The sequence below is a fragment of the Dermacentor andersoni genome, chromosome 3 (assembly GCF_023375885.2).
Source record: "Dermacentor andersoni chromosome 3, qqDerAnde1_hic_scaffold, whole genome shotgun sequence".
Classification (NCBI taxonomy): Eukaryota; Metazoa; Arthropoda; class Arachnida; order Ixodida; family Ixodidae; genus Dermacentor; species Dermacentor andersoni.
This window is the reverse complement of record NC_092816.1, coordinates 17,720,001-17,742,500: the sequence shown is the minus strand read 5'-3', so window position 1 is coordinate 17,742,500 and position 22,500 is coordinate 17,720,001. Positions and strand designations below refer to the sequence as shown.

Genomic DNA, 22,500 nt, shown 5'->3' with positions numbered 1-22,500 from the left:
ATAAACAAAGTATTATCGTGAGGTAAAGGGCTGCACTCGTCTCATCAGGCAGTCGACTAGGATAGGACGTACATAATGCTCACTTTGCGTGACTGAGAACAATCACAGTCATTCTTGAACAGGCTAAACATTTCTCTGAGAAGAGCCGTTAGAAAATGCAAGACTGAACCTTTCTTTCTTTTCTTTTCTTTTAAATAAGTTTTGTAAGTTGACTGCTTCAGCCACTTTCTTGTTTGCTGCGTAACGTGTTTTCAAAATTCGGTTTTCTGCGATAAAGCAATTACAGTGTTATATATATATATATATATATATATATATATATATATAAAGAACTGTCTCTCGCTTAGCATTCATTTTTGCAGCAGCATGTATTCTTTATTTGAGACACATTCATTGTCTCGGGTGCTGCGGATAAAGGCAAGAGAATGCAGGACAAGGACAGTAGCACCGAGAGCTATATATTCACATTTAAGTGGACAACAGTAGTAACAAGGCAGTCATGCGGCATATAAATTTAACCTCAGAAGTGGTGGCGTAGTGGCTTCGGCGTTACGCTGCTAAGCCCGAGGTCGCGGGATCGAATCCAGGCAGCGGCGGCAGCAATTCGATGGGGGGCGAAATGCGAAATGACTTCCGTGTATCGTGCACTGTGCGCGTGTTAAAGAACCCTAGGGGGTCAAACTTATTCTCTAGCCCCCTACTACGGCGTGTCTTATAATCGTATCGTGGTTGTGGCACGTAAGACCTCAAAACCATAAATAACGCGAGATAGTTAAATAGAGTAGACATGAGCAGAGCATAAAACGCAGTATTACATTATGTTACGCTCATGCTATACGACAAAAGTCAAATACAGTAAAGGGATATGCACACAACAGGTTCAGCTTCAGAAAATATAAATGCCACGACATCCACTACAGCTACACCCGCCAGCGGACAATGGCAGGGACAGTCTGTTCGGAGGCGTCGGAAGCCGTGCAGAGCTGGAGTGGACTTGAATGTTTGATCAGAAAAGCGTTAATCTTTTCAGTTAGCTGTATTAATAATAATAATAATAATAATAATAATAATAATAATAATAATAATAATAACATTGATGATGATGATGATCTGATTTGATTTGGTGTCTATTTCTTTCAAACTATAAGGGAAGCCAAAGGAAAAAGCGGTAGGCATGGCTGGGCCTTGGCTTCCTGTTACAGACAGCAGCACACGCATCAAGTGCATATATAACGATAAAATACGCGTGTAAATTAAATACACACCTTCATATAAAATAACGGAAAATACTTTGTTATGTACGTAGACAACAAATGATGATGCATCAATACAATAACTGCATATTTATACATAGGAAAGATTACAAAACAAAAACTAGTCCTACAGCGTGTACAATCCTACAACTATATAGAATATTCATTCAAATATTGCTTTATATTCTTTTTAAACACCTTTTCTGAAGTCGAGAGTTCCACATGTAGTGAAGTTTAGTTGACGACAAATGGCTCTTGAAATGTTAATTTCTATTTCCCGTAGTTAGTCTGAGTGATAGGTAGTGATGATAGGTACTAATAAAGTTTGTTTTGGTGAATATATTGCAGTAGACGATAGTAATAAATTTGATGTGCAGGTAGAATTGTATATTTCTTGAATAAGCGTTCTGCAGGCAAATGCCACGGTCTGCCATAATAACCTTCAATGGCTTTAAAGGCTTTTTTTTTTTCAGAACAAGCAATCTATTTAAGTTTCCATATGAAGTGGTTCCCCACACGAAAATAAAATATACTTTGGAATAAAGAAGTGCTAAGTACATAGAAATTTTGAGTGATGTGGGTAATAAATTAGTAATTTTATAAATACATCCTATAGCTTTACTCAAATGTTTTACTAAATCAATAATAACAATAATATTAAAGGACGAAAGCACGAAAGGAAAACCAGGTGTGTTTCAATACCTGGAGCTTCAAGTTCATAGAAAAAGGTTCCTTTTACATATTTTTCACACAGGCCGGGAAAGGCTTCCACGGCTCTCTAAAAAGTATCCCGTAAAGCTTTCTTGCATTTGCAGAAAAATATTGCGTTTTACGTTAAAGGCTTGTACTGCCCAAGGAAGTCAATTGGCAAAATAGGTAGGACGGTAACTTGAAAACAAGAAAGAAAAAAGAATGAAAAAAAGAGAAAAAAGACCAAAAAGAAGAAAAGTAACTTCGTATGTTTCTAATGGCACGGCATCAACCCCGTTCACAACGTACACTGAAGCGAAAAAGTGAACGAAGAAATTGGAAGTCGTGAACCTTATTAATAATGCTCGGTCCAAGCGCAATGGCAATAGTGAGAAAAAATAAAAAGGAAGCGAACATTGGCCCCGCTTTGAGACCTAATTAAGGAGCACCACTGCTCGTCCTGATAGTTCACCGTACAGCTGCGGAACGCGAAATTTATAGCCTCGACAGGGAAGAAGGATCCCTTATTAATGAACTACACGACGGCGCGAAGAAGTTTTCTTTCCCCGCCGATCTTGTCGCCCGACGAAGCCGCTCTTCCGGCGTCTGCGGCGACGGCGACTATGCGCGCGATGTCTGCCCCCGTTTCCTCTTTGTGTTGTCTCTCTCTCTCTCTCTCTCTCTCTCTCTGTCTCTCTCTCTCTCTCTCTCTCTGTGTGAGCGCGACATGTCCACTTCGCCTCAATACAGTAGTGCAGCGCCGTAGCAGCTCTGCCATAGCTTTGGATTGTCGCCAAAAGTGTCGACGTAAACGGGAGTAACGTATGTCATGAGAAAGGCGATATTTCCCAACTGTTTCTTTATTGTATGTGGCGTCATCCAAACATACTTTCCGCTGACAAAGCTTCTGGTGGGGTAATAACCATCGGCAACAGCGATCGGACCATATAACCGATGTGCGGGCCCGTCCCAACTTATATAAGGGTAATTAAACTGTCTATAAGTCGTACGCAATCTTTTTATAGACTACTACCTCACTTTGCAAATTTCTGCATTCGCCTATGTAAATAATTGACAATAGTTATACCGACAAGGCTACTTTTTTCTCGGTCTATCGTCGCTACGTGGACTTCAAGAAGCGTCGCTTAAAGAAAGTCTCGACACTGGTTGGCCAAATGGGAAGCACTATATATGTCCGTAGGCCCTCAATAGTCTCTCTCTCTCTCTCCACACACACACACACACACACACACACACATATATATATATATATATATATATATATATATATATATATATATATATATATATATATATATATATATATAGTATTACGATATGATCGGTAAATACCCGAGAGACGAGCCGCCGTGAAAACGACGACGAAGTGGGTCTGTGCCCTTGGCGCGAGTGAATGTCGGCCTGGCGCTCTGGCTCCATTCTAGTGTAAATAGTCTGTAAATAGCCTATTTTGTCTGTGTCTTTCTACACGTAACATTCTGGTGGAGGTGCTGGGTAGCCACGTGATGTGGTGTGTGATACGACGGCTCTTGGCTTGTTCAAGGCGACGGCATTCTTTAATGATGTCGTCGATTGTCGAGACATTGCCGAAAACAAGCAAATTGAAAGCGTCGTCGGCGATGCCTTTTAGGACATGTGACACTTTATCTGATTCAGACATAGCATCGTCAGCTTTGCGGCATAGAGCCAAGACGTCGAAGATGTAGGAAACGTACGGCTCTGTAGATGTCTGAACGCGAGACGCAAGAGCCTTTCTCGCGGCAACCTTGCGGCCAATGGGGTCGCCGAACAGTTCCCGTAGCTTTTCTTTGAAAGAGTCCCAACTGCTGATCTCTTCGTCATGCGTCTGGTACCACACGCGTGGCGTGCCGCCAAGATAAAAGATGACATTGGCGAGCATAATGGTTGGGTCCCACCTGTTATTAGCGCTGGCATGTTGATATAGCTTGAGCCATTCGTCAACGTCCTGTCCCTCCAGGCCAGAGAACACACCACGGTCGCGATGTTGGGCAACCGTGACGACGGGAGCAGTCGGACCAGCTGAAGCCGTTGCAGAGGCGGGCTCGTCACCGGGAGGCATGGTGACAAGCTCGACGTACCGACCGCTCCGGAGTTCCGTGGCGAGGACGGGGATCGCTGACCTCCACCAGAATATATATATATATATATATATATATATATATATATATATATATATATATATATATATATATATATATATATATATATATATATATATATATCATCGGGAAACGTCTGTTCACTTTACACAGAGCTCATCAATAGATTTAGATTAGCGAATGACCGACCCTGCGAGAAATTAGCCCTTCGAGCTCGCATCCTTCTTGACTCGCGCCTGATGAGATGAGAGATGCTGAGTTTAATGAGAAGTTGGTATAATCTGAGCTGATCGTCTGGCATTCTACTCCAGGTGCTGCGTAACAATCGGGACGTACTCCGTGACTCCACAAACAACCCATACAGCCACCTAACACACATATACGCAATAAACCTATTCACATAAAAAAAAAAGTTTCGTAAAGGCCTGTAGGCCTTTAGAAACACCCACATCGCCTTAGTGGCGCGCTGCGCTCGGGTGGCTCGCGACTGATCTATATATAGCTTTCCCAATTCTGCATGGTTTTGTTAAGACAGAGTGCGCGTAGATTGGGAAGCAGGAGGAACGGAGGGGGGAGGGGGTGCCACCTTCACTGAACGTGCTGATGAACACCCGGCGCGCCTTTCGGGGCGGGCGTGCCATTTATTTCGAACATGGAGGGCGGCTGCCGCCGGTTCGCGGCGCAGCTGCTGCTGGGCCCGCGCCGTTACCCGAGCCGCAGTCATTAGAAGCGTTGACAAAGAGGGATTAGAAGGGGGGCCGGACGGTGTGCAAGGCCTGAATGGGACAACGTTTGGTAATTAACCACCGGGGGATACAAGGCGAGATTCGGGCGCGCCGCGCCCCGCGGCGGTTGATAGTCGCGCGGAACGCGCGACCGCGCACGGACGAATAGACAGGGCAGGGACCGAGTCCTCGGGTGAAGAACACGAATCAACAGGGCCGGGAAAATGAATAAGCGAAATGACAGCGCCAGGAAAGGATTATCCCTTTTGTGACTCTATCTCACCACGCGCTGTATTTTCCTTGAGAGAACGCCCGAAAGGGAACGTCTGCTGATACAAGAAGAGAGCAGCGGAGAAGGGGGACAAAACGAATTTCCCACTTGCGAAAGAGAGAAAGGGAGGAACTTGTTTAAGCCCTGTTTAATGAGACATAGTCCCGGACAGCGTATTCATCACGAGTTAGCGGCGCACTCCTTGCCTCGAAGTTCGCAGCTTGTTCGCCCGCAGCCACGTCCCGCCAGACTGAGCAAGACCTTCTAAGTAAGACAGAACCGCCCCCCACCCGCCCCCTCGACTTCTCCTCGGAGGCGTGTATTAAGCGCGAGTAGGAGCGAACTACGCTAGCGACATCGGGCGCTTCTTGTGCGGCGGCAGCTGCGCCGGTTTTTATTTCACCTCGTTTCGCAGCGTTTCGCGGCGACCAAGAAGCTTGCACAAAGCGGCGGACGAGACTTTATTCACGACTGTCGCGCGGAATCCTTAGTGCCGCCAATAGAAAGTCGGTTGCTGTCGTGTTCCCCCTTTTTTTTTTTTTTGCTTCGTTGTTTCTTCATTTTTCTTTGTAATTTTGTTGAGTGCAGTAATTGTTTCGTGCGCGCACACCGTATGAATCCGTTCCTTAATCTCAAGCAGCTTGAGATGTACGTTGTCTGCGATGTTCCTGCGAGGCGTCACCAGTGCACTGCCGAGGCGTTTACTGGCAGCGCATTCACGCGGCCGGAAAACATAAAGGAATCTCGAGGCTTTATTGCCAGCATCGTCTCTGGGTATACGTCTGCGAGACGCCAGCTGTGTGTGCGCCTAGAGACGGGGCCGCGTGGTATGCGATAAATATAATTACGGACAACAAATTACGCGGCGTACAAGTTTCCCAGAAGATTAAAAGGCAATGGCGTAGCTTCCTTGTCAAATGCGTTGAATAACAAGCCTGTGCTGTGAGCATTCTTGTTTTCAGATTAACGCGGGAATTCTCCCTATTGCTCCTCGCCAGTCTCCATTAACAGTGGCATCTAGGGAAGGCGTTTCTGTTCTTTTGACCATGCTTTCTTCCGGTTCCTTAGCTTCAATACAGTGACAAAGATAGTGGATGACGCATAAGTGGACTCAGAGGAACCAGCAAAGGAATTTCATTGTATTGGACGCTGCCATACTGTGCCTCCACCCTCCATCGTCTTAGTCCGCAGAACCGCATTAACAAAAAAGGTACTCTAGAACCGGTCCTAATCACTTGTACTAATTTGATGTTCCGTAATTTTTAATGTGCGTTTATGCCTGTGGGTATATGTGCGCGGTTCCGGTGCCTGTCGCACTCTGCCACTCAAGCCCAATGAGGCTTTGGCAGGCCGGATATTTGTACATTTTTTTTAATACTTGGCGCAATAAAGTATTATTATTATTATTGACTAAATCACTTGATGGTGATTTCGCCTTGTGTTACATGATACAGAAAGAAATTACACGCAGAAACCCCTGTGGGAGTTATCCAAATGATGCGCAAGCATTTGCTACGAATCACGTGCTGTTTCGTCGTCGTCCGCTGCTGTGTTCGGTACAACTGCGAGAAGCACCGCGAAGGGATCGTGAGACGGAGAAGCGCGGTTGCAACACCGAAATGTTAACTGAGACCAGCATGAGGCGACCAGGAAGAGGGGAATAGTAGCAATGTTCACTCATGTTATATGATGGTGCGTTTGGATGATACCGCTGCCTCATAGAAGATGACCATGCACTGACCAATGCGTGCTGTAGCAGGGGACGTAATGGAACAGTGCCACGTTTGGTAGACCTCGTACGTAAACGTGTTCGCGGACGCTGCCTCCATTGTGTGCGAACCATTATCAACCGTGATCAACCGTAGTTCAGCGGCGGCTACGTACAGCGCGGCCGCGCGGACCGTATCTTGAAAGCGATCTGCGATGGGGACTGTGTAGCAGGTTTTTTCTTTAATGTTTCAAACGGGTGCCTCATGCAGAACTTCAGAAAAGACAATTGAAGGCAAAGCCGTTCGTCCCAAAATCAAAAATTCACAGCAAGACACAAATACAATTCGGGCTAGAATACAACCAACACAATAAGAGTTACGGGCCATAGGGCGTACCGAGAGTGCCAGTACGCGTAACAGTTCAACGTTGATGGGCGCCGGTGAAGCGATGAAAGAAGCTGCGTACGTCTCACCGAAAATATCGTTGGCGCTGACCGGTGGGTTGGTGACCACAGCGCAGCAGCTCCGTCTTGATACGGGAACGCAGGCCCCTTGGCGGCACTTTCAGATGGAAGGTGCGGAGAAACGGGGTACTCAGGCCAGGCAGCTGTGCGCAAAGCTCGGGGTCGTAGCCCGACTGCAACCGCTCTGCCTACGGGCACCGGAGTTCACAGGCCCCAGGTAGAAGTCCACGGCCTGGCGGAGTTCCGACGCACGGAAACACGCCGGCAGGAGGCCCCGGTCGAGTGAAGCCCCGGTGGCTCGGGTCTGGAACCAGGCTTCGTCTTCGTCTCCCGGTTCGGTGGCCGACCTTCGTCCTGCGTCGCTTCTTGGAACTCCCGCTATCCTGCCAGCGCGCCTCGCTTTTTCTTCCGCTTTGGCCCTTGTGTCTTTTTCAGCTTGCGGACCCGCGAAGCTCCGTGTTCACCGGTGAGTGGCTGCTGGGAGCTCCGTGGGCCATAGTCTTGTCTTGTCTTGTATCCTCAACAGTGGCGCACACCCACTATGGGGGATTGGCCAAGAAGCAGGCGGTTTTCCTTATGCTTAGAAGTAAAGCGAAACTAGATTTGAATAGTGGAGCGCGGGACGATAGAACTGTAATTTAGAAGTGTAATGAAAATGTTGTTAAGAATTTTGATAAAATAAGTTAACGTAATGAAATGGAATAATAGAAATTATTCATAACTTTAGAAATTCAGCAAGGTACTCATTTTGTCTCTCTAATGAAATTGTAAACTGCAAGAAAAGCATTCCTGTGGCTGGATGCCAGTGAAGTCGCCCCAAAAGAAAGAATTGTTGGCGAGTCCCGAGTGGATCATTCTTCGGTTTATTTATTTAATATTATTTTTTTTCTTTTGCTCGTGCCGTGCATCCTCGTGCTCGACGCTCTTCGACGTCATCTTCTTTTGCCCAGCACGGGATTCACATCCGTGCGCGCATTCTTCGTTGTCCTCCTTTCGCCTCACATTTCACTTCACTTTTTCTTGCGCACCAAACACATCACACGGACACAGTGCGCCAAATGCTGTTAGCTTTGTGCGCGCTGTGTTCTTGCCGCTTAGCTCGCACTGAAGCGAGAGGCAGCACGAAGGTCAATTCGCTCGCTGCTGCGGGCTCTATCTTGAAAGCGATCTCGTCTTACGTGATGGACGGACGGACGGGTTTCCTCGTTGGGTAGGCAAAGAAATGCTTACGCATTTAAAACAGTGGCGTAGCTCTTTGCTGCCCACTCATCAGTTTTTATCCGGTGCGATGTTACACGCTTATACCTGTGGATTATCACCGAAGAAGGTGCCCCGACGGCGATAAACACGCCATGACAGGGCACAAAGGGCGCCCGTATTGAATTGCCAATCGATAAAGGGACTTCTAACTCCTTTAGTCAGTCACTGTTTGAGGCATCAATAGCCATTCAGTTTATAAATACGGATTAATGCTGTTATAGCCTGCACAACTACCGTTACATTGGTCTGGATTTGCTCGCCAAATTCCTGATCCCTCATTAAACACCCGCAACAACATACAAAGAAGCGATTAATTTTTAATTATCTTATCACGTGTGCACGCGCCATTCTTCTGCCAACCAGGCCCGTGATCAGCTTAGCGATAGTTGCTCTCACTTGACCCTTTAAAAGCGCTCATCATTCGTCAAGAAACGATCCGAGCCACCTGTGCCGCATGACACGTTCTAAAGCGTAGACCATTTAGCTAACTTTGCGCGAATCCTTTAACATCACTCTTAACTTAACATCACTCTTAAGGCCTCTGCTCGGGTTGCGTGGATGATTTGGCTAGTTGGTAATTCACCTTAGAAAAGGAACAGCACGAAAGGCGCACTAAGAGACAAAGAAGAAAACAGCGCTTGTCTTCGTCTTGTCTACGTTATAGTCCGCGTTTTACTCAGTCAGTCACTCAGTCAGTCAGTAATCTTACTTAGTTAGTTAGTTACTTACTTACTTACTTACTTATTTAATCAGTTAGTTAGTTAGTTAGTTAGTTAGTTAGTTAATTAGTTAGTTAGTTAGTTAGTTAGTTAGTTAGTTAGTTAGTTAGTTAGTTAGTTAGTTAGTTAGTTAGTTAGTTAGTTAGTTAGTTAGTTAGTTAGTTAGTTAGTTAGTTAGTTAGTTAGTTAGTTAGTTAGTTAGTTAGTTAGTTAGTTAGTTAGTTAGTTAGTTAGTTAGGAGCAAACATGACGTTAGGCCAAATGAATGTACGGCGAGGGACAGGCAGTCCACCTCGGCCGCGCGCAATGGTGCTCAGCCGTCGAAAGACAGCAGGTGGCGGCCTTGGCATTGTCAGGATTGGGGGCTCAATCCCATCGCTCGTGATCCGTTGTCAAGATTGGAGTCCGGCATGAATTCGAAGGTAGCTGGCCCATGCCGTCGTCCAACTTATCCACGCTGAGGACGTTGATGAAGGGAAGCACTGCTTCTCATCGAGAACGAGGAATATGGGTTTATTTACAGTATTTATATCTGTCTAATATGACTGTTTGAGAAAGTACATCAGTCTAACATGACTGCTTGAGAGAGAGTCTCAGTCCAACATGACTGCTTAAGAGAAGTGTGTCGAGCATCCGCACAACAGCAGTTTTTAAACACTCGGTCCTCCCGCGATACAAGGTGATGCGAACGTTCGTTTTAGTCATCGCAAACTATCCGCCTCTCCGCAGGACAGTTTACACACACACATGCACACACACACGTGTTTACGGTCCGAAACCGACACCACACGAATTTCATAGAACTCGGAGCCGTTCCGGGTAGTGCGTTGTCTTGCGTCTTGGTCCGGGCGTGGGAAGGAGCGCAAAACGGCGTTGCCGCGGCAACTCGCGCACCCGTAGCAGATCAGGTCCGCGTTGGGGAGTTTGGTAACAATAGTTGGCCCGCCGAACTTATTCCGTCACAACGGCTTCTAGCTGAACCGACGGAGAGTGGAGGATGCGCGTATTGATATCGACACAAAGTCGACTTCGCCACGCCGTGGCTAGAGGTTGGCGGCGATGCTCCCGAGATGTTGCTTCCACAGTCGCAACTGGTTGGCAAAACTTGCACTGCAGCTAGCCGTTCTTGACAGCATACAGTTCTATCAAGCATGTGACCGCCTTGTCGTGAGACATTGAAAGTGGCACAAGAGGTGTCCCGTTGTTACACCACCCCTGCGACAGTTAGAATAGGGTTTCTGTAGGAAATGTTATCTAGGTACAGCGATGTTAGCATCGCAGAGAGAATCTGCGGTTGACTGCGTCACCTCAGTTCTACCACACATATTATGCATATTATGTCAGTATAATATGCCCCAGTAAATTTCGCAAATGTAGAGCTCAATTCTGAGGAAGCGTTTGAGATAATTATGCGTCACTTTCAGAACTGGCTCACAATAATTGCTTCTAGCTGGGTTCCAAAGAGCGAAGCGGATAATCGCACTGGTTTTCTGTTCTTCATCAGCGCCCCTCGGAAAGCAAAGGCAATTAGAGTCACTGCAAAAGGGGAACCGCTCCGACTTTTATCTCAAGTCCAGTGAAGTGTCGAACTTTCATTGACCATCGTCCCCTTCGTCAATAAGTAAAGCCGAGAAGGGAGCCGTGCTCAGGAATTGATCGCCGGAACAATTAGAGGCACTCGGGTCGTTACGACTCGGCTAAAAATTGCAGTGTGGTCCGAAAAATAGCTTGGCAGACGACGCATCGACCGAACAAACTGCGTACAATAGTTGTCAGCAACGATGAACACATAAGAAAAACCAAAAGTTATTCTCTTTGCCGAGATACGGCAGCGGGCATTGAATTACAAATGGAGTCCCTAAGGGAGACCGGTCCTGAAGCTAATAAAATAAGGGCGACGGGATAGAAGTTGAAAGACGTCCCTCAATAAACTAAAAATAAAAGGAAGACGCCTTTTTGGAAGTCTTAGATCGAAGCTATTTCTTGCCGAGTGACTCATTGATAATAGTGCGACCGTGTTGCCATGGCCGAAAACTGTCACCTTTCTGCTTTAATGCGGCTTAATAGTTGAACTTGTTTGCCCTTATGGTTGTGACGTCCATGCCTCAATATACAGAAGAAGAAAATTGATGTTCATAGTATATTGATTATGAAATGTATATTATGGTTGGGTAGCGCCATGGGACAGACATCAATGTGAACTCTCCGCTCCCGGGTTGTGTTTATACCTTTCAGTGTCATTTTTAATTCATTTTTTATTTTAGTGTTTAGTGTTCTTTTTAATTTATTCTTTCATTGTTTTTCACTGTGTAACATAGAAAAAGGGAGGAGCCGATGTACTCATAACTGCAATATCTCCGTAGCAAATAATGTATAACACAACAGAACAGAGTCCGTCATTCTTACCTTGGCAAAAATACACTTAATAACAGAAAAACTAAAAAGGCCTTTAACTTAAATGGTTCATTTTTAGCTGTAAAATCACAGCATTCCCTAATATACGGAGCCAGGTTGACATCTGGACGAGTTGGTAAAGCTTTATGATAAAGTGAAGATAGCGCGAAACACATGGACAGAGAACAACAAACACCACAAGGGCGCCTTTATTTATTGCGCTTTTTCTTAAACGTAAACACCCTCTAATCAGAAGAGCCCACGCACTTTGGAGATCGGAAGAGTCGGAAGAATCGTTGCAATCCAACGTAAGCAGCCCGTCTGTATTCGAACGCTGGCTCTAAAAAACAAAAAACAAAAATATAGGTACGGCTCATCCGCAGCGGTCAAGTTCTTCGTAAATCACTGTTTGGTTAAACGCAACATATGCTGTTCTCTGAAATAGACCAGTACGAATTGCTCAATTCGTCCAGAAAATCGGATGCTACCGAGCTCGTCTCAACACTTGACATTCACTCGCCGTGAAGTAAATGTGCCGGCCTTGCCCCGAGTGACCGCTTCCCCTCCCACTACAGAATGAACTTGGCCTCGTAAGAAGCAGCAAGCCGTCTATACATTATCTTCGCTCTTACTTGGGAAGGAAAGGAATGATGAGCACAAAAAACAAAAAAAGAAAGGAGAACACTTTCCTCCACTGCTGAGTCTGAGAGAATGAAGCCACGCCGTAGATCCTGGCAAGATGCCATGCGACTCTTTCGGTGGTCACGCGCCGAGAACAAGCACTGTCTTCGGCCATGTTCCGAAGCACCGCACAATATTGTCCTGCCGCGAGTTCGTACCGGGGCAATCAACAAGGAACGCGAAGATCCCTCCACCTCGAAGCGGTTGGGGAGGGGACGCGGAGGTCAGAAAAGAATGAGCTCCGTGTTATACAAAAAAAGAAGAAAAAGAAAAGGCAAAGTCGCACAGCTTGGCAAGGATAAGGAAGACGCTGCAAAACGAGAACCTGCGACGCGCGACGAGTAACACGGGAGAGCCACAGAGGAAGCAGGAAAGGAGGAGAACGGATGTCGACATCCCGCTCAAAGTACCGGGAAGAGGATTAGAAGCCCAGGATAAATCTCCACCGACGGGGTCCTAATCCCTTTAGTGCGGTAGCTCTCGAGGTGAGGCCGAGTTCTCATTACAGGGTATACCTTTTCTACCCGCCTTCCACGGCGCTCACACGCATCGTACGTCTCGGCCGTAATCTTCCGCATCTTTGGTTTCTTGCCGCGCGCCTAGCGACGGCTGATTACAAAGAAAGAGTTGTCGCGCTCGACGAGGTAGGTTAGGTTTAACCAGCGTTCGCCAAAGAAAGAGCAGACGCGCATACGGTATCGATGTATACTGCATTTGTATGTACAGATGTGGTCCTGCGCTGCTCTTTCATTGTTCTTCTTTCACTTGTGATCGTCTAGAAATCGGAGCATGTCGCGTGGAGATCGATAGAAGCTATACAAGAAAAATGAAATAAAACGAAGAAGTTAAGTTCAATCATTCAAAGTGCTTGAATAAAAAAATAGCGTAGCTTGGTCAGCAAGAGTTGAACGAAAGAATACCTTTTACTGAAGTGCTTCGCATACGCGCCAAACTTTAGTTACATAATTTCATACATCGGCAGGCTTGATGAAGAGCATAGTAGACTGCCTTTAACTGTTAACTGAAAAAAAGAATTCTTCCATAAATAAATAACTAAATAAATAAACAATTAAATAAATAAATAAATTTTTATTTTCGCTTCATGCGTCCAATATACAGCGACAAAAGGAGGCAGGACAAAAAGCTGCTATCGCTGCTTCAACAACTCCGGCCACCCGTACAAAAGCATCATACAAAAGTTCACACATTTGCTTGTATAATTTCAATGTTCACGGTAACCCTCCGCATCATACAACTTTGAGTAACTATATTTCTCTTAACCAGAAGAAAGATATCACATTAAAGTACATGAGAACTATAATCACATTTACGCATAAAATAGCTGAGTTACAGCGCGATCATGTGCGAAACCAATAGCCAATAAGAAGTCATTATAAGCATAATGCATACATGAATATAAACTGTTCAACTTATGTCCATACAAACATGCAAATGAAAAAAATAAGCGCATTCATTTTCGAAATTTCGTTTAGCGCTGTTAACACACAAATGTAAATAAGTGAGAAGAAAGGGGGTTAAAACCGAGGGGCTCGATTTACTTTTAGTCATATCATAAGAAACCAACAAACACTGACACCAAGGACAACACAGGGGAAATTACTTGTGCTTAATAAATGAAATAAAGAAACGATAAATTAATGGAAATTAAGGTGGATGAAAAAACAACTTGCCGCAGGTGGGAACCGAACCCACAACCTTCGCATTTCGCGTGCGATGCTCTACCAATTCAGCTACCGCGGCGCCGTTTTCCCATCCAATTTCTTGGGTATTTATGTGTCCTAGTATAACCCTGGGAGTGTTAGCCAGCGCCACCACTCACAGACCTTGGCGGCGGACGTGGAACGGTCCTTTTTGCCGCAGATGTCACGAGAACGTGATCTTTTTGGGTGAAGGCAACTGGTCAATAAACCCACATATGCTACCTGAAGGCATCAATGTTACCGGATTCGAGACCCTCGTTATGTAATAAACGAGAAGAAAGGGGGTTAAACCAAGGGGCTCGATATTTTTTTTTTTTTTTTTGAGTCAGATCATAAGAACCCAACAAACACTGGCACCAAGGACAACATAGGGGGAAATTACTTGTGCTTAATAAATGAAATAAAGAAATGATAAATTAATGGAAATTAAAGTGGATGAAAAAACAACTTGCCGCAGGTGGGAAGTTGCGGGAAGTGGGACCTGAAGGAAGTGGGACCTGAGAAGGAAGTTGCGGGAAGTTGCGGGAAGTGGGACCTGCGGCAAGTTGTTTATTCATCCACTTTCATTTCCATTTTTTTATCGTTTCTTTATTTCATTTATTAAGCACAAGTAATTTCCCCTATGTTGTCCTTGGTGTCAGTGTTTGTCGGCTTCTTATGATATGACTAAAAAAAATCGAGCCCCTCGGTTTAACCCCCTTTCTTCGCCTTTATTACATAACGAGGGTCTCGAATCCGGCAACATTGATGCCTTCAGGTAGCATATGTGGGTTTATTGACCAGTTGCCTTCACCCAAAAAGATCACGTCTCTTGACGCCTGCGGCAAAAAGGACCGTTCCACGTCCGCCGCCAAGGTCTGTGAGTGGTGGCGCTGGCTAACACTCCCAGGGTTCTACTAGGACACATAAATAACCAAGAAATCGGATGGGAAAACGGCGCCGCGGTAGCTTAATTGGTAGAGCATCGCACGCGAAATGCGAAGGTTGTGAGTTCGGTTCCCACCTGCGGCTAGTTGTTTTTTCATCCACTTTAATTTCCATTAATTTATCGTTTCTTTATTTCATTTATTAAGCACAAGTAATTTCCCCTATGTTGTCCTTGGTGTCAGTGTTTGTTGGCTTCTTATGAACTGTAGATAAGTGCAGCACGAATACCTTAAGCGATGTAAGCTCAGTCAGTGATCATAGAAGGCTCACAGAATGATATGTACCGAGGGTGTATTACGATACCCGACAAAAACCTCAATTTCGCAAGCACGTAAGAAATATTGTAAAAATGTGAAACACAGTAACGTGTGGGCCAAAGCGCTTTATAGGAGTCTCCGTAGTTCGTTATTTTCGCAAGGCTGGTTCACTCATTGATAATGTTCAATGTTCCCCTACAAACGTTTCTTCGGCTTCGCTTCGGAGCTGTTCGGGAAACGCACAACACGTTCTTTCTGTCTCCTACAGAAGCGTGCCTCCGTTTTGCCTTTCGTGGTGGTTTGCGTGTCCCCTGCACACAACAAGACTCGATTTCGCGAAACCGTTTCCTCGCATACGAAGCCGCCAGCACGCGTTCACAGCGGGCGGTGCGCCGACGAAAAGCTTGACTCGGCAGAAACGGCGGCTGCCGGCCGAGGTCCGAAACGCAGGAATGCGCGTCGAGCTACAACACGCGAAAGAGCTGGCCATATTTTATTCAGGCCGGGCCACCGCACGCGAAAGCGCTGCCGCTCCTCGTTGCACCCCATAGGACTTCCCTGCTCGCCGAGAGCACAAACTTGCTCTTTAATCTGGAGCGTCGTTTTCGCGCACTCCTGTGCCCTCCTTGCTGCGAAGCTGCCCAAACACGACGGGCACGGAAACTTCGCTGTTAAGAGCGTCTAGGATGCCAGCGAAGCAACAGGACGGCGCCACTCAGGCGCGGTTGCTAGAGCAGCGCTAACCCGTTGGCTGCGCATCAAATGAGAAATTTACTGTGTAAGTCTTGCAGGCCCCACCTACGCTACGATACATCACCCACGTATTTGCATTTTGTGTCTCCGCAAACCTTACAAAGCCACATCGATCGCATAATTTATGGTTCTGCAAAATTTACCAAGTATGCGCGTGCCTCTCTATTCGTGTCCGCATGCCCTTCACCTAACTAATTTCTTGCTCTTTTTGAACGAAGTGATGAAGAAGTATGGCGCATAATATTTACCACTACAAGAAACGACAATATGTACATAAAGAGAGTTTGTTCTTTTGCGAAGCTTATTCTAAAGCGTGTAGCTTTCTTTCGCTCCATCGATTCCTTCGCTCGTTTTCGTGAAAAGGAGCCGATGCAAGGGGCTCCTCACGGTGCGACTTCGTCGCCGACGGCGAACTGCTTAGTTCAGGGATACACGCTTGCTGTCTGCCTATACTATCGCCACAGATGTACCGGTTAACAACTCTGTGCTCTATGGAATTGGCCAATAAAACAATGAATGCTACCTAAATATTATCACTACTACAAGGATATGCGCCGTCAAGGGCTTCATTCTTTTGACACAGCAAATACCTTTCTATAGAAGTGTATGGATGTTCGGTTACGTTGACGATCATGGTCGATGCTTTCTGCACAATGTTTTACAGCGGAGCTGTATATGGCTATGCCGCGAAATTTTCTGCGTCCGTGCGTGTACACCGTCGCGCCGACAAAGAAAAATTTTCGTCTCCAGGGCTAGTGCAAAAGAGAGCCTAGTCTTGTAGGTTCATTAGCATGAGTGTCAAAACCTATGATGGATGATCCATTGTTCACCCTAGTGCACTCGTCGCAACCGCCAAATCGAGTGATTGATGACCCATAGTTCTCGGCGCAGCGCTCGTTCGCCGCCGCTAGGGGGCGAGCCGCTATTGGAGGTGAGCTCCACCACTGGAAAAGCTAGCGCCACCGTCGGCGCGACGTGGCAAATTAATGGTGAAAGCTGATGAAAAAAACAACTTGATGCAAGTGGGGAACAATCCCACGTCTTCGCATTACGCCGGCGATGCTCTAACCAATTGAGCTACCGCGGCGCCGTTTCCGCATTCACTTTCTTGGTATTTATGTTTTTACTACTACAACTAACCTAGGGAGTGTTAGCCAGCGCCACCACTCACAAGGTAACCTTGGCCGCGGGTGTCAAACATCCTTTCTGCTGCAGGCGTCACGAGCACGTGATCTTTTTGGGTGAAGGCAACTGGTCAATAAACCCACACGTGCTACCTGAAGGCATCAATGTTGCCGTATTCAAGACCCGCGTTATGTAATGAACGAGAAGAAGGGGGGTTAACCGAGGGGCCCGATTTTTATTAATCATATAATAAGAAGCCAACAAACACAGACACCAAGGACAGCATAGGGGATGGGGAAACGGGGACGCGGTAGCTCAATTGGTTAGAGCATCGCACGTGTAATGCGAAAACATGAGATCGTTCCCCACCTGCGGCAAGTTCTTTTTTCATTCACTTTCATAGCCATTATTTTATCATTTCTTTAATTCGATTAGTAAGTACAAGTAATATCCACTAAGTTGTCCTTGGTGCCTTCGTTGGCTTCTTATGATATGATTAATAAAAATCGGGCCCTTCGGTTAACCCCCTTTCATCTCGTTCATTATATATATATATATCCGGCGAGGAAAAGGCACGTGCCCAGTTGCTCGATCTGTTTATGTGCGTAGTGACCGTATTTAAGTTGTCCGGACTTTTTAAAAGATCGCCTGTTGCCGCTAACATAATTTTTGTCCTTGATCTGGATTATTCGAGGAGGCGAACATTACTAGGACGAGAAATCGAAACACATATTAACAAAAGATCACTAATTAACTTCTTAATTAAATACATTACGGCAAATACTGCAATTTACGAATTGCAGCCGGTGAGCTTGCAAGACATATCCACTTGAAATGGATTTCCAGGATGACACCAGTTTCGAGATATTATTTCCGAAAGTGTGGGACGAAATACATGGGTGTTCTAGTTGCTTTTGTGCTTCGATGCATAGAAGAGCGTTTTGTTAGAAGTAAGTGGATAAACAGTGAGTTTTTACGGCGGCTTAGACAGCGCATATCTTCAAACTGGTGTCATTCTGAAAATTCATTCCATGTGGACACACCAGTCAAACTCACCAGCTACAATTCGTAAATATCTATATGCGCCTTAAGGTAATTAATTAATAATTTAGTTTGTTATATATTTATTTAGTTTAATATGTGTTTCGATTTCTCGGGCAAGCAATGCGCGCCTCTGAAAATTCGAGCTCAAGGACTGGGATTTCCTTATCTGCAACTGGCAATTTTTAACGATTCCAGAAAGCTCAAAAATTATCACCCCGTATAAAGATCCACAAATATATCTGGCGAGGAAACGACGGCGAGCGCCAAGCTCCCGGGGAGGAACCAAAGAACGCTTCGCTTTCAAAGAAACCAAAGAAACGTGGGAAGGCCCTACAGCAGTGGGGACACGTAAGGCTGCGGTCACTTAGGACACACTGTTTCATACACTGCCCAAGCAGTGCGAGGTCATTCTCCAAGAATCTTTGTCTCTGACAACTGTTTACGATCTAGGCGGTTTGAAACGGTCCGAAGAACGTCGCATTTGTTGTGATGACGATGGAAAAAGAAACAGTATGCGTTCGACTGTCTCTTCGCGGTTACACGAGTCACACGTAGGTGCAACTTACATTCCCATAAGGAAAGATTATAGGCTTTCGTAGAAACCACACCTAACCAGAAGTGGCACAGCGAAGTATGACACTTGCAGCTTCGACAAAGAGTCAAGCCTTCGCAGACTGCAGTTTTAAACCCACGGAGGGTTCTAAAAAGTTTGCGTCTTGGTTTGAACAAGCAAACGAAGAACCCTCGCAGCGTCTATTCTTGACAAAGGTATGGAAAGGGACTTTGTTTATCGGTTGACCAGACAGCATCGTCAGCAAGGTCATTATACTGACGATGGCGCAGTGATTCGACACTCATTAGAAGGCGCTGTAATGACGATTGGAGAGGTCTTGTAATCACAAACCTTCTCCTACGTAAGTACGCTTCCTCATTGGCGAGCATTCTGGTGCCCGCTGGTCATGATAGCATTCGGCGACATGGTCACGGTGGTGATCAGCCAATTGCTGACGAAACTTACGCAAGATATATTTCTTTATAAGCACCCTCATTTTAGCCACTCTCTTAATGTGTGTTCTTTTTGTAACGCTTTTTCTTCCGCTGGCAAATCGCATTAGGCCCCTTTCACTTTGAGGTTAGGCGAGACATGCGAAAGAAAGCAGCTGAGCGTGGTAGGCGTTCATTTTCTTTACTTTGCATAGTAACAAAGTAACGTATCGTAACTTTATTTCACGTGCTTCAGGCTTCTGACTTGTCCATTAAGTATATCTTTATGTGTGTTTGGAACCCGAGGCGTTCTTATCGATTCTCTTTTCAAGGTGCACCTACGGAACTCCCGGTGATCTTATTGCTTTGTTAACCAAGATGTTGAATGCTATGGGAGGCTCATCATCTCAGTGGTTTTTAGTATCAATAAGACAGCATACCATTCTCAGAGACAAATATTCTTGGACGATGGCCCCACGCGTCGCAGGCTTACAAAGCGACGCGGGCATTGCTACAACTCAGGAATCGACTGGCCTGGAAGTGATGGACAACCGCACGTGTTCGCGCTGAAAGTTCCTTCTTCTCTCCCTCTTCTTTCTTTCTTGTCATCCCTTAAACCCCTCCTCCCCTTGTAGGATAGCAATCACAATTGTAACAGCGCGAACAAGACGACTACGGAGTGAAAGGACACAGGACGAGCGCTGACTCACAACTAAGTTTACTGAAATACACGTCAGGTATATAAGCAACACAGACGATCACATGGTCAATCGAGGAACGCACAACCGGGCCACGTGTATACAGGGCATCTGTTACCGTATCGAGCTATCTAGGTACGTTAATTCCTACTAAGAATTATCAGTGTGTACCAACTCGCCCAACTTTCCACTTTAATATAGGGTAGCAAACCGAACTTTCGTCTGTTTGACCTTCCCATCTTTCCTTGCTTCGTTTCCTCCTCCTCCTCCAGTACGCATGTCCTTGTCGATGGGCGTACATTAAAGAACACCACCGGTTCCGTATATCGGTACACGCAGTTCCAGCGGTTGCATTATAGTGCTTCTTGGCTTACCCTTTGGACCAAGTAGTCCCGGCATGCCTTGCGGCCCGTGCGGGCCAATGCTGCCTGGTTCGCCCGGAAACCCGCGGTCACCACGCTCGCCCTTGTCACCCTTTAGGCCTGGGTTGCCTGCGCAGAAAATCAATCAATCAATCAATCAATCAATCAATCAATCAATCAATCAATCAATCAATCAATCAATCAATCAATCAATCAATCAATCAATCCTATATGTTTTTCTAACTATGAACTGCCTTGCTAATAGCGTTCGTTGATATTGTATTATTATGCGATTGGAAGCACAGGCACCGCATTCCTTACTTTAAAAAAAATTAATTAAATTCTGGCGCCTTACGTGCTAAAACCATGGTATGATTATGAGGCACGGCGTAGTGGGAAACTCCGGATTATTTTTTTACCACCTGGAGTTCTTTAACGTGTGCCCAATGAACAGTACACGAGCTTTTTTTGCATTTCGCCAACATTGAAATGCAGCCGCCGCTGCCGATATTTGATCGTGCGACCTCGTACTTAGTAGCCGAAGCCACTAAGCAGCCGTGGAGGGCGTTCTTCACTTTACAATTTTATACAGGGTCGAAAAGGAAATGCGCGTTCCTTAAGTGCATAGGCAGTTACATGTAGGCCAATTTAACGTGTTACGTGGTCCCATGTTCAGGAAGGAGCGCAAACTTGCACGTCCGAGTACAACAACCTTCACTCTTATTAGGAAGATATCAATTTGTAAATGTTCAACTACTGAATTCAGGGCACATATGTTACAGGCAGCGAGTGTCGTCATCATCTGATGATTATCTGCTTCGAAAATGTCTGTAACGCATTTTTTTTTTCAGTGATTTTGACATTCAGTGCGGCCATTGAACCGGACAAATTGCGGGCTTAATGCCGCGAAAAGCGCTGTTGATCCTGCCTTCCAATTTCGTCGAAGTGGAAGGCAGCTCGTTCCCTGTTCCTTTTTTTTTTTTTCAGGCAGCATGCTGTTAAGCCGCCACTGAGCTCCGCTGTCTCGGTGATTTAGAGCAGCACGCTAGGGATTACCATGTCGCCTGTCGACGCCACGCCCCTGCTTCTCCGTTCGACGCGGCCGTTTGCAGTACAAAGCAGATAAAGGGGAATCTTTTACGTTGATTATATGAACGCCCAAACATATTCAACGAATTTACTAGGATGTAAGAGCCGCACGAAACAGTACGCTCAGCGCGGCGGATTCCAGAAGCTTGGCAATAGGAAAGTTGATTTAGCGCCACTTCATTAATTCTACAAATTAACGCTGTTGCCTGTCTCGCAAGATGTTTTTAGGGCTGTCGTAGTACAGCCGCAATGTCGGAATTGGAACAAATGTCACAAGCCGTGTTTAACCCTGTAATGCTCACCGTGTCAGTTATCCTACGTTGAATTTGATGGCTTAAACTTCTGATTAAATGCGAGAAACTTAACACATAACTTATAGTAGCATTTCAGATAAGCTGGAACGATGTTTTAGCAGAGAATAGTTAAAATTAATTACTAGTTAATTATTATTGCGCTAATTAAGTTTTCGCTCAACATCTCCCTGTTTATTTTTTTATATATTCTCTGCGTGGCCAGATATAATGGCGAACACGTTGTCTCAAATTTCCTTGACCTGGAACTGTGTTGAGGCATTACAGGGCTGGCGAAATAAAGGGCGTGTGTAGCCTGCGCTGTACTACGTTTATTAGAATGAGGAAGACCCGAATGTACGCAGTCTCGAAGAAATGAAATTTTTTTTGTAAATGCTAAAAATGTTGTGTTCTTTTCTTTTCTTTTCTTTTTTTCTAACCAGGGTGAGCTTGTGGAGAGAAAACTATTACGGTGCACCGGTGTTGAGCCCTGCGAAGGCTTTTCAAAAAGTATGCGCGCTTGGTATTTCTTTTTAATTTTCAAAGCCAGGACTGGGCAGAAATTCTGCACCATATCTGTTCTGGAAAAGCCACCAGAACGTCGCATGGCTGCTTCTGCGAGTCTTCTTAGTAAACGGTCGCTAATTCTGCGTAGACGTATCAAGCGGGTCCCCCGGGCATTACAACGTGCACTAAGCCTAAGAAATAGTGATTATTCCCTTCCCTAGTTTCATTACATGGTGGCCGCCGTAGCTTGGGAATGTCTAAATAGTTAACCATTCAAAGCATCTTGCACTACAATATGCTGCCTTTAGAGCCTTGATCTCTTCTGTAATTCTATAATTCGTTAAATTTATTTTTCTTGTCAGATGGTTATCAATAATTTCATTTCTGTTTACTCCGTCTTATTCTCATTCATTCATACAAATAAATACCTGCCGAA

General features: G+C 45.5%; 1 protein-coding gene across 1 annotated transcript in view; it reads right to left on the bottom strand.

Annotated features, from left to right (window-relative positions):
• Positions 1-22,500, bottom strand: part of LOC126520045 (uncharacterized) — a 183,606-nt gene that overhangs the window by 84,687 nt on the left and 76,419 nt on the right. Inside the window, exon 3 of the mRNA XM_050169216.2 lies at positions 20,191-20,307. Within this exon, the coding sequence (XP_050025173.1) occupies positions 20,191-20,307 (117 nt within the window). The remainder of the gene's footprint in view (positions 1-20,190; positions 20,308-22,500) is intronic.